A 13,174-nucleotide genomic window follows, 5' to 3' on the forward strand; every position below is an offset into this window, starting at 1 on the left:
ATTTCAGGTGCTTGTGATGAACAATAACAGGATGCTCATGTTTAGATGAAGAAAAGAAAATAACTTCAAGAGTCTATGGCTTCCTCTTAACTCTTCAGAGTTACACTGATTAGAAAAGCACAGACCTGCACTCGGCTCTGTTTTTATTCTGAAGGTGAATGGATGGAATATCGATAATAACTGGTCAGATTCTGCTGCGCTGTGTGTCTGGAACTCAACCTGCAGTAACAGTCGGAGGTTTGAGGAACAGCATCCTGCACAAATATCTCACTTTAAAATCCTGAATGAATGAGCTGAGTGAGGGGGAAACCATCTGTACAGCAGTGAAACTCTACTGTTGATCTATGAAACTGGTCCACCCTCATACACGTGTGCATCGTCGACGTCGGTTTAAGACTTTGCTCCATCCTGAACACCTGAGACTATGGCTAAACGCCTAGCTAACCCATAGAGAACAACATATCATTAACCTCAAAGCATAATTGCCTAACTCATACACAAATAGACAAAAGTATTGGGACACCATGAATTCAGGTGTTTCTTTTCTAACAGGGGTCTGGGATACAAAATGACAACAAATGTCATAATATATTTTTATATTGGGATAAATATCATTGCATTGGTTAGTTTGGTTTAAATTGTTATCTTTGACTCCAAAATGCCTCAGAGATGGTTTTTACTTAATTTCTCTCATTAACATTGATTTTTTTTTCCTATCATAACTAACCATCTACTTTCTTCACATCCCCCTTTGGAAGAAAAATCTCCCATTAAACTTTTAGGAAATATTGATGTTTAGAAACTATATGGACAAAAATATCGGGACGCATCATGGCTACAGCTGTAAGATGTCCTGTTCATGCTGGTGTAAGATATAAACATCAATATTAATAATCAATATGATATTTACCACAATATAAAACTATATTATGATATTTGTCATTATTGTTTGTAGCCCAGACCACTGTTAGAAAAGAAACACCTGAATTCAAAGTGTCCCAGTACTTTTGTCCATATAGTGCACGAGTTAGGCAATTATGCTATGAGGCTAATGATATTCTGTATTAGTTTTTACCCGCTAGTTGAACTGCTATTAACACCTGGTTTCCTACGCACTAAAAAAAAAAAAAAAACTTTATTTTTTAAATTACATTATTCACCATACCTTTGTCCTTAAATTTTCTATTTCTACGCTACTGAAGAAACATTGGATGAGAATTAAGAGACCCAATTGCCACTGTAACAATTTACGTTACATTTTTTTCACAGCCCAGACGAGGGTCCACCTTTCCAAAAGCATCTTAGTTTTCACTGAATACAGTTCGTTTTTCACATGCTTTTTAGATTTTTTAGAATACGGCCACAAACAATACTATGTGGAAGACACTGTAGTGCTGTCCATCAATATTAGAATATATCTAACATGTTCAACTGCAGTTGAAGAGAATAATGGAGGACAATATTACATACTATAGTTCTTGCATTACAATATGGTATAAAGTAAGCAGTAAGGTATGTAGGCTGTTTAGAGATGCTAATATTTCTAAAGTGTTATCCACTTAAATGGAAACACCAAACTATACAGTAGAATCCATCATAGAGTCCTATCATGTTTCACAAATGACAGTGGATGTAAACGCTTGTATTTATGTTCAGTTAATGATATATTTTGCTGAAAGTCACTTAAGTTTCTTTGTTTTGATACAACAACTTCAAATTTACTCTGGGCTTTTATGAACATCTGTATAGTTAGTAAATTGAATACATACATACCTGCTTTTCACTGAAAAATACAAAGGAAAATAACAAAAATGCCAATAAATCACTACTATCACTGACAGGTTAAAGGTTAAATTGATGTTTTATGGATTTTTCAGCTTCATTGTCATTTAGATTTAGTTAAAAATATAATGTAATCAGTCAAATGTAATGTTACATTATCTTGATATAGTAATTCTAATATTTCTTCACTGTTTACATTAAATACATTTTTTGAGTAACTTTCGCAATGCTGCGGTACACAATACATCTCATAGTCACTGAGCGCCGAGGGTTTTTTGACTATGGGAGATTGTGTGAAACATTAATTTGAGGCCAATGAGACGCTAAAAAGATCCAGTCTTTCAGGATTCCAGTGCTTTAGACACATTTTCTTAGTAGTTATTGATAGTGTTAAACTCTGTCATACTCCCAAGATACTTTTGGAAAGGTCGGCCCTGAATCTCTCCTGGCCCTGATACTGATGTCACGAAAGCAGCTTCAGCCTGAAACTTCATCTGCGAACATACACAATCTATAAAACCAGACAAGTAAACACATCAGTGATAAGGAAACCAGCCCTAAATGTCCATTAACAAACACCTGCACAACCCACAAGGAGAAAACTTTATCGACAAACACAAGAACCTCACTTGGTAGAAAATATCAACGTTACATTCATATAAATAATTTAAATAGCTATGCTAAAGCTAAGGTCTTTGTCTAAAAGGTTTAAATGGCCAGAGAAGTGCTAATAATGTGCTGTACAATTTCAGGGATTCTCAGCATTTGTAGTTGGGGTGGGATTAAATTATCACTTATTACACAAACGTTTTTCCACAGCCCCCCACAATTAAAAAGATGACATCATGCCTCATCTGTTCAATGTTGAATTCCAGCCCCAGATTAAACGTCCTGAGCTCCTCGTCGTCTTAAGTGTCGCCCAGTACCTGCGACAGGTCGCCGAACTCGCAATCAAACAGTTCACTGATGCCTTCGTGGTCCTCCAGTCCAAAGTGGTAGTCATGACTGTGGGGGGGGGACAGGTTGATGAAACCGTCCAACGGGAGGGGGAAGCCCTCCCCATTCAGGAAGTCCGAGGTGGAGAGGGGCGACAGGTCGAAATCGGGCAAGTCGGCGAGGCTGGGGAAGGGGTCGGCCCCCAGCAGAGACTCTGTGGGGAAGGGGGGTGAACAATACTGAGTCACTGAGGGGTCAAAGGTCAGGTTCCACTCAAACGTATCAATAAGATAAGCATTTCCATCCACTACTGTGAATATTTGCATCATTGGTTCAGTCTGCGCCACTACAGTTTGTTGTACAAAACAACAGTGACTTCAGAGTTTATGAGGACCAACATGTGCAGCAGCTTGTCTGTTTTTTTGTAACTACATGACAATACACACATTTACCTTCCACTGTGTTTCACAGCCCTCTATTTTACACAGAACCTAGGTGAAAGTGGAGGGTTTTTTAATGGTCTGTCAGATCTGGGTAAAAATGTTCAAAGGTCAAAGTGACTGACCATCGAGATATTTGCTTCATCATCACCTCTACAACCTCTAGATTAAATGTCATGAAAATTTTTTCAGCTGAACTAAAAAGTCTCACGTATTTAAATAATGCTGCACAAATAAACAAAAATAAAATAGTTTTGAGAAAGACGTATTCAAGCAGCCGCTGGCGTTTTGGATTTTCTAATGTAAATGTAAAATGTCAGGACAGATGCTGACAGGTGTTTGATGATGTATGATGTTAGATAGAAGTACTGCTAATGTTCATGTTTAAGTTTTCACACAAGATGATTAGACAGGGCTCAAACAAACCAAAACCAGGTTTCTGTTGTGCTGAACATGTTTTTGTAAGATAAGAAATGTGATGTCATTCTAGTTCAGGCTGGTTTTACACCTATAGCAGATGTTCTGTACTTAAAGTGAACCTGTACTGGTCATGCTAACAACATTAATTGTGCTTTGTGTACTATTTATAAACAAGAGGTGTGCAAAAGCCATATATGCACCACACTGGACCTATTCATTATGTGAATTAGGGGCAGAGGCAGAACCTACGGGGAGCAGCCACTGCCGGCCAGAAGTGACATACCATCGTTGATTTCGGGTGATTTAGTGCGAGTGAACAAGTAGTAGTCAGTGAGCACGACTGAGTGGAAAGCATATGTTTGAGCTTCTTTTTTGTGCAGCTGTAAGCTTTGCACTCCACCACTGTCCTAGAGACACAACCCAGCACTGGCCGATAATGTGTCATCAAAGACTGGTGTCTGCGGCACAGGGTCAGTTTGCAGTCAATCACAGCCCAGGTAATCAGACAATACTATGAGTCTGAGTCATTACCAGTGCTAGAACAGCTCATGAGGGAGGCAACATGTCTCTGACCATGTCTGACTGATAGAGCAGTAACTTAGTACTTGCACAAACTTGACAACGGGCTATGACGAAAGTTACAGCTAGCTAGAAATGAAAATTCACAACAGGTACCCTTTCAAAACTCACCCGTGTCTCCTCCCAGCCCCAGCGAGGGGGGGTCATGCTGGGAGGCTGCGGTCACTGTGGATGACGTTGATGCTGGGGAGGATAAACCTGGTTCCACCGGCAGGACCGGCGTTGATGCCGTTGTTGCTGCTACAGAGGTTCTGGATTGTGATTCGTCAGTGGGCTGTGCAGAGGGAGGCGCCAAGGATGGGTCAGCGGGGGGTTTTGAGGGACTGCTTCCTGTCACGGGACTGCAGACACCGGAGTTGTCCTCGGGGCAGAGGAAGACGTCGATGGGACCCCTTGTGCTTTTGAGTGACACCTGGTAACCCTGGGACAAAAACAGTCATGTCAAACCTGAACACATGGACCAAAGCAGTGGCTGAGCGGACCACATCGGTTCGGTCTGTACCTCGCTAGGTTCAGAAACTTGCATCTGGGTCTCTGGCGGCGCTCGGATCACCATGACCAGCTGATCTGGGGAGTCGAATGACCTCCTCAAGTCCTGGCAGCGCACATATCCCAGCGTGACCGCCCATTAAGGAGCACAAAACACAACTGAACAAGTGTTACAACAGCAGTTTGGAACAGAGTACAAGTCTGCCATGGTGCCTGGTCTGTCACAGAAACATCATGATTAGTGTTTCTTGTCAAATTTCTGATTCACATGGAAAATTTTCTGCAGCTTGAAGAAAGCTAACACTTAGAAACCTAGGCCACTCAGTTACCCAAGCTTCGTAAGTGGTGTTAGAACTCAACAGGAAATGACTAAGGGAGCATGTTATGTGCCCATTTTGTCATTGAAGAAGAATTCAGACTCTTTATGGCACTGGAAGGAAAAGCTGTGTATTCAAATCGAGCTGTGGCAAAAATGGAGATGGAGTGCAGATATGACATTTTAAAAATAAATATCATAAAAAGGATAAAGGAAACTTACCAAGCACTTTTACTGATGATAGACCCTAGAGTCACTATGAATACACTGAACAGAACATTACTAAAAATTAACAACTAAAAAATGTTCTTTTCCTTTTCTAAATGTGCTTTGTTCTAAACCTGAACTGTTGTTTGTTCTTTCCTTCATGAGAATCAAGCACCACAAAGTCAACTTTTTAAGAGCTCAGAAAAACAAACAAGGAAGGAAATTAGTTTTTTAACTGAACACAAAGCAGGGGTGTTAGTTCAGGGGCCAAACTCAGCCCAATATGATGTCAAATGGACCAGAACAGTAAAATAACAATGTATAAATAATGATTACATTATTATATATTATAATGATTAATTACAAACTTTTCTGTATGTTTTCGAGTGAAAGTAAAATTAAACGATGAAACAACCTGAAATTTTTAAAGAAAAATACGTGCAATTTTAACAATATTATGCCTCAGTTTATCCTTTACATGTACATTACAACTTACAGACCACAGTGAATCTTCAAATACACAAAACATTTAGTTACAGGCAGAATATTGAGACATTATGACATATATATTATGATATTTCAGGTTCATATTTTTTCAGGTTATTCAAAATTTTGTGAAAGGATAGCTTGTAAAAGTAAACATTGTCATGTAATTTTACATTTTTGTACTAAAACAAAGAGCTAAATTTGTAGTTGTCATTATTTATTAGTTATTATGATAGTATTTTATTGATCTGACCCACTTGAGATTGAACTGTGCTGAATGCTGACCCTGTACTAAAATGATGTTAACATCTTTGACTGATATCTGTTAATATCTTCAATGTAATTTTCGCATTGCACAAATTCCTCCGATAGACCGGACTGGACCCTTTGACGGGCCAGTTTAACAGCCATGACATGAAAGAACAAATTACTGTTAGGTTTGTCAATGGTGTATTTGGGTACGCACAGTTAAAAAGTGTAAAAGAAAGTAAAGGTGTCCCACTAATGGAATAGAAAGTACAGAGATGTAGAGGAGTAGAAGTTTAACATAGTATAAAATTCAAACACTCAGGTAAAATATGAATTGTTCAGATTTGTCTGAATAAAAGTACTTCCATCCCACTAGTATGTGTGAACTATTCAGACAGTGTCAAAAATACACAAACACTGAAAACAGACATGAGCGTTCTTTAAGTCTGCTTCTTTACCCTCTTGGTTTCTAAGGATATTTTTTGTTCTGCGGGTCCTCAGTGAGCAGCCGGAGTTGCAGGTTACATTTGGAGACGAGTTGGTCGAGCTGCTCCTCGGCCTCTGTCAGGTCACACACCTCCCTCTGCAGCTCCTTATGGCGAGCCACCAATGCCCCGTCGATGCGATTCCCACTGCATTGCAAACAGATGGAGGCATTAATGGACTGAACCAGCTCAGACATAAGACTGATGAATGATACTCACAGCCACTGGATGTTGTTCTTGGATTTCTTGGAGATGAGTTGAATCCCCTCCAAGACGTTGGTGATGTCGTAAATGCGTCTCTTCTGGACGTCCAAGACCTGCGACGCCCAGTTCAGATCCACCACGCCATCGGCCGACTGGGACAACAGGTTCAAGAAGCGCTTTGTTGTCAGGTTCAGAGATGTGTCATATCGGGACTTTTCTGTTGTGGCTCGAGGAACTGAAAGACAAAATAACGGAGCAGTGAAGAAAAGCAACCTCACCCACTAACAGACGTGAAGGTTTGTCCTCGGTCTAAGCAGAGATTTATCAAAACACCACACAGCACTTCAACCGTTACAACTGAGGACTTTGGAAAAACTCAGGATTTGGATTTCCAGAGTCAAAATGTGAGGTTTAAGGAATGCACCGGATGACGACAGCCCCTTTTCCAACGCAGGAACTTTTACTTTACCTCTGAAAAACCTCTGCACGTTTCCATCAAAATTACGTGGGTAAAAAAACTTTCTCTAGATCCTAAAGTTTCCCTGAAAAAAGCTTGGGACCCTGAGCTCTTCGGGGCGGGGCAGTGTTGAATGCCAATTGGTGTACATAAGTGTGTTCCTCTAGTGTGTGACTACAAACTTGTTTATTCCATTTCTACAAGCTTCACTTCATTTTTGTTTTGATCATTTGGAAAACGGAGCAAAAGAAGAAAAGCTAAAGGAAGTGGAGGGACAATGATGTCCATTTGTTGAATAGTGTATTCATCTGGCTTCTACAAATGCATTGTAATCATCTGTCCATCTCAATACATTAGAGTGTACTGTAGGGATGGGAAGATTATCCAATACATATCAATATGCTGACACACGCGTGCACAACCCGAGTGCACCAGTAGAGAAGCTGCGAGTGAATAAAATGTTTGGAGTGATATTGTGATGCATTGGTTATTGAACGTTTGTATCGATAACATTTGGTCCGTTCAATAGAATATTTTTTACTTGCATTTAAAAGTGTTACTATTTATTTGGGTAAAGTTTTTCTTGTCTTCAGACCCACATTAACGTGCGCCGCAGATTCATGGATGTGTACACTGCACACTAACAGTCTGAGCTCCGTGGATGCACTGTGGCACAAACGCCGCAGATGAATACTGTAATGTCTGTATCTGAATCTGACAAGACATAGAAGGGAGGTGACGACATGTGGTTTCTGAACGTGTACTTTTTACTATGTCAACTGCAATGAATACTGCCGTACATATCGGAGATACTTCCTTCAACAGTGACATACATATCTAACAGTGCATCCCAGAATACCTTGCACAAGTGTCTCTTAAAGTGACAACCTTTTTTCTGCATTACCTACATTACAAATACGTTACAAATTGATACAGCAAGGGAGCAAAGAAGTTGAGTGTTAAAAACATGCAGAGAAACGACTTTGGAAACAAAGTCTTAACTTTTTTACATGACTGTATGTGAGGCACGTGTTCTGAAATTGCACAGAAGCCACTTTGTGAAAAGTCATGGTCTTATTTGATAATCAAGCTAACTGAATTGCACAGCAGATTGTTTTTTATACCAGAATGAATCTGTTGAATCAGAATGTGCTTAATCGCTCTGTATTGTGGTTTGCGGCGTGAATCGTATCGCATTGTGAGGTGTCACACATGTATCTTTAATATATCAGATCTGAGATCCTGTATTGACATGTGTATTGTATCGGCCTTACAACTAAGATTCCCAACCCTCGTGTATTGAGTAAATACAGGGTTCGTACACATCATTCATTTCCCTTTTTCATTTTCCAGCACAGCACCTTGTCACCTTGTTGCTGGGGTAAAATACATTCATTCATTTTCTGAACCCGCTTTATCCTCACTAGGGTCACGGGGGTTGTTTGGACCCTATCCCAGCTACATAGGGGCGAAGGCGGGGTACACCCTGGACAAGTCGCCAGTTCATCACAGGGCTGACATATAGAGACAAACAATCACTCTCACATTCACACCTATGGGCAATTTAGATTAACCAATTAACCTATTAGTGCATGTCTTTGGATGGTGGGAGGAAGCCAGAGTGCCCGGACAGAACCTACGCAGACACGGAGAGAACATGCAAACTACACACAGAAAGGTCCCACCCCCCATCGACTGATGTTGGAATCGAACCCAGGACCTTCTTGCTGTGAGGCATGAGTGCTAACCACTGCACCACCGTGTCACCCAAGGGGGTAAAATACGTATCTACAGGAATACAGATACTCAGGATTATTTTTTCAATTTTAATCACAATGATGTACATTGTATTATGCTATAAACATTTAAAATTATGTTTCATAATAGCAAAAAGGTTAGAAATTAAAAGAGAACACAGTTTTATCCAAAAAAGGGAAGCCACTTGACGTTCTTCAGACACACTCACACCGAGACAAAGATTAAGATAAAAATGTACCTGGAGTCGACCTGAGAACACCCGCTAATTTTGTTTTTTGACATACAGTTTTATTTTTCAAAAGTAAGTAAATTTGGCTTGCCATCTAACCTGGTGGAGTTAAAAATAAAAACGAATAAATAAACCACATCACAGTATTAGGATTTCAAGCACTTAAACTGAAATTCAAGCACTTTTCAGACCTTGAAAATACAACATTGAAATTGAAGCATTTTCAAAGATTTCAAGCACCTGTACAAACCCTGGTAAATAAGATGAAAACAGCCTGGAACCTCATCGAACGCATGTATGAATATGCTCAAAAGAAATTCAGCAGGACTTAGTGCACTCCATGATTCAATCAACCAAAGGCATTTTCAGAAACTTTTAGGTGCAAATGCAAAGACCACAGATTACCAGGAATTATTTTACCCAAGTAAGCAAGTTGTGGGAATCTGGCGGAAAAGGGGCTAATGTGGTTTTGACATCACATAATAAAAGGCTCCTTAAACTAATACAGTTGATCTACAACCATACATAAGGTCTGTTGATGTGCACATGATTCCACATTAATATTCTTGAATTTGGTGAATATGATTCTGCTGCTTATGTTAAAATATTCCATTTCACCTAAACTCAGTCCCATTCCTCTGCTGATGCATCTTCCTACCTCCTCATCTGAGGCTCTGGACAAATTGCACCAGTGTGACAATATCAAACACACTTCTTCAGCTAGTGAACACAATAAACTCACTTCAAAAAAGGTAATGAAACAAGAAAGATGTCAGCTCAGTGGAGTAATGAAATTTTAGCTGACAACTGTCTCACAAATTTTTGTGATTAATGATTTAAACATCTCTTTCTGTACATCTGATGTCACTAGTAGAGTATGAGCATAACAATACTTTACTGTCATTGTCAAAGAATTTAACAGACATTATATTAGAATTAGATGTAGCTGTACATCGGCTATCTTTTTTTTTTCTAACTTGTATGAAACTCCCCCTCCTCTGATATCTGGGATCTATTAACTTCATTCTACCTTAAAATGGTTTTGTTGTATTCATACTGTGTCTGTGGTCCAGAGTTTACTGTAGATAAACAGGTTCTCCTTAAACATTAGCGTTCACAGTCTTTTTGTTTCTGTGGTTAGTAAAGAGTGCAATTGATTAATAGAAAAAGCAACTACTGACCACTTATCACAAGCAACTTGTGATAATTTATTATTAATTCAGCTTATTTTCTCAAATGTTACCCTTGGATGCATTTATTTGCCATAAATGAATTTTAGTTCATTCATTTTTGTACTTTTAGCCAAATAAACCAAACCACTTAATGCTGTTAAGTGGATCTGGCACATTTAGTTTTTTCAGTACTTTTTCAATCAATCAATCAGTAAGTCAAATTTTATTTACATAGTGTCAAATCCTAACAAAAGTTATCTCATGACACTTTCACATATAGAGCTGGTCGAAACCAGACTTTTTGGCCAATTTACAGAAACCCAACAGAATCCTCCAGGAGCAAACACTTGGTGACAGTGGTGAGGAAAAACTACCTTTAACAGTTAGAACCTGGAACAGACCCAGACTTCTGGAGGATGAATGACTGACATGACCAGTTGGGGTTAAAGAGAGAGGGTAAAGGAAGAGAAAGAGAGATCGAGGGGAGAAGGGGGGAGACACACGGATGCACAGCAAACTGAACTATCACTGTTAAAAACTAAAACAGGTAGTGCTAGTATAATCAGCAATAACCAGAACACCACATAACTGTTAATACTACGACTGTACATACAAGTATTAACAGTGGATATACTACTACTGCAGCTGTTCGTACCAATAACAGAAACCTCTACCATCTATGTAATTATATAATAAACACTAACACAACTATATGAATAAATGAATAATGATGACGGAGGCATCATTATTCTTTTGTTTCATTACATTTATTTAATGAAATAAAAGTGAGCAAACAATCAAGAGAATACCCAGAAGACTAATCTAGATTGTTTCCAACGATCATGAGCTCCAGTCCTAGTCTATAGATGACACTGGCAGTTTGTCAACCAGTTGAAAACAAACACAGAGTGAAAGGACAACTGTTCTGAGGTCAATGAGGGCTGTGGCACAGGTCATAGTATGTGTGGACTGGATGGGTTTCATGCATACCTCTGGGAGGGGCGGGGGTGGAGGGGGGGGCCTGGCCTATGGACGGTCGACTGGTGCTGAGATACTGATGATCACTGTCCAGATCCAACTTTCTCTTAACCTAAAAAACAAACAAATGTTAGCTGTAGAAAGACAACAAAAATATATCACGTTACTGCAATTATGTATTATCATTTATTAAGTGCAGAAGAGAAAGAAAACAGCAGGAACTCTGCTAGAAGCTAATGCAAATGCTGCACATCAACAGGTGGATGGATCTGAGCTGCTTTTAACCACTTCCTCTCCTGCTCTTTCAGTTCCTCACCGGGGGTCTTCCCAAAGCCGGCCTTCTCTTATCCTGGACCCCCACATCAGCAGGGCCCTGTGGTGTGGCAAACAGCAAGATCTCCCCTGTGCTGGTGGGGGCAGCTGTCGGGTGGAGCCCCTCATTGCTGGGGCTGGTGATGATCACAATCTGGTGGTCCTCGCCTCCCACCAGGTCTATACTCCCAGAGTTCAGCAAAGTCTCAAAGTCTGCTAACAAATCCTCCGATGTCTGCCCTGTGATCAGAGTCTCTGACATTGCAGTATGTCACAAGAGCCCACCTTGACAGGACTTTTTTGAGGGGGGGGGGTTGGAGGGTTACAAAGCTGAGGTGTGTTTCCTGTCAACACTTACTGCTGTCAGTGAATTTAAGGAACAATGGTGAATCCTTCTGAAAGTTTGTTTACATGCAGGCAGCCTGGGCATTTCTCTAAAAGTTTCTCTTTCTCTATTGATTATATTACTGGAAATGAACACGCAACCTCAAACAGATTGTTACAAACAGTGAATGTTAATAAGAATACCTTACTGCAATCTACGTGCTCTGGCACATTTAGACTGACGGTGAAAGGGCAAGACAGGATGTTCTGCCAAACAGGAAATTTGGCAAATAAAATAATGTTGCTAAATGCATACTACCTGTGCCCCCTGAGGCACAGCCGCTGATACGTTATAAAAGAGCCACAAACTGAGAGAGGCAGTAATAAAGGCTATAGGTTAGCAAGCTAGCGACAGAAGAGGCTAATCTTTTGTTTTCATCTGTTCTGTCAGTACAGTAGAGCCCGAGGCCTGGCCACACTGTCCTCAACACAACCAGCCCTGCTAACAGCTAGCATAGGTCCTGTCAACTAACAAAAGAGTCAAACAAGTTAATAAACAACCAGCTGAAGTCGCTAAGAACGACCTTAAAATTGTAATATTTGCCTTTACACTTGAAACTGTGCTGACTTGAATAGCTATTAAAACTTTATAGCATCTTTCCAGGAGTAAGCTAACTAAATAAAATGTCTACAATGCAAACCGAAGCAACATAACTCCAAAGCATATCGGAGTTCGTACGTACAGAATCGACAACTGACCCCGTTTTGTTCACAGCGATATTGTTGATTGTGAACATACGGCGCAGATTAGCATGTTAGCTAAGTTATTAGCCGCAGTTCTTCAGCCCCCTCGTTTTGTTGGGGCACGCAGGAAGCCGTCCGACAAAAACTGGAAATAAAAGCAAATAAAGCAAATAGCTACGGGAGCATCCTTTCAAACAGCCACTGCTGGTCCTTCGGTAGCTCACGCCGGACCCCGTCCATGTACAAAAGCGCAGTCCCGACCCCGTTATCGGCTGTTATTGTTGTTATTGTCCCAGCTGATCTACATCGAAACAAGGGTCGGACGGTTTTCGCGCGAAATCTTTTTTGCCGCGAAACCGGCACGTGCGCCAGTCTGGGTGCTTTCATTGGTCAGAAAGCCGTGCCTTCCGTAGGGCGGGACTTACGACCTCTGATTGGTCTGTTCGGCTGTCTATAACTTTACCGAGCCCAGTTGCACGGATTGGATGAGGCGTTTAAGTTTCTTAAGGGAAAAAAATATTGTTGTTTGTATTGACTTTGTCCTCAATAATTTCTTTATATATATATATATATATATATATATATATATATATATATATATATATAT

At 40.1% G+C, this 13,174-nt stretch overlaps 1 protein-coding gene across 1 annotated transcript; it reads right to left on the minus strand.

The window, feature by feature from the left end:
• Nucleotides 1-2,163: 2,163 nt before the first annotated feature.
• e2f1 (E2F transcription factor 1) lies at nt 2,164-12,877 on the minus strand. The gene is made up of 7 exons (XM_030139762.1): nt 11,504-12,877; nt 11,200-11,299; nt 6,609-6,828; nt 6,384-6,536; nt 4,660-4,774; nt 4,269-4,578; nt 2,164-2,932 (listed from the first exon to the last, which is right to left on the minus strand). Exons 1-7 carry the CDS (start codon nt 11,759-11,761, stop codon nt 2,691-2,693), a joined length of 1,398 nt encoding a protein of 465 aa, XP_029995622.1. The 5' UTR covers nt 11,762-12,877; the 3' UTR covers nt 2,164-2,690.
• Nucleotides 12,878-13,174: the final 297 nt, after the last annotated feature.

The sequence above is a fragment of the Sphaeramia orbicularis genome, chromosome 7 (genome assembly GCF_902148855.1).
Source record: "Sphaeramia orbicularis chromosome 7, fSphaOr1.1, whole genome shotgun sequence".
Classification (NCBI taxonomy): domain Eukaryota; kingdom Metazoa; phylum Chordata; class Actinopteri; order Kurtiformes; family Apogonidae; genus Sphaeramia; species Sphaeramia orbicularis.

Coding starts and splice junctions, on each gene's coding strand:
- e2f1 (XM_030139762.1), bottom strand. CDS start 11,761: ATGTCAGAGACTCTGATCACAGGGCAGACATCGGAGGATTTGTTAGCA. Junction 6,537..6,608: donor AAGAACAACATCCAGTGGCT/GTGAGTATCATT, acceptor TTTGCAATGCAG/TGGGAATCGCATCGACGGGG. Junction 4,579..4,659: donor AAGTTTCTGAACCTAGCGAG/GTACAGACCGAA, acceptor TTTTTGTCCCAG/GGTTACCAGGTGTCACTCAA.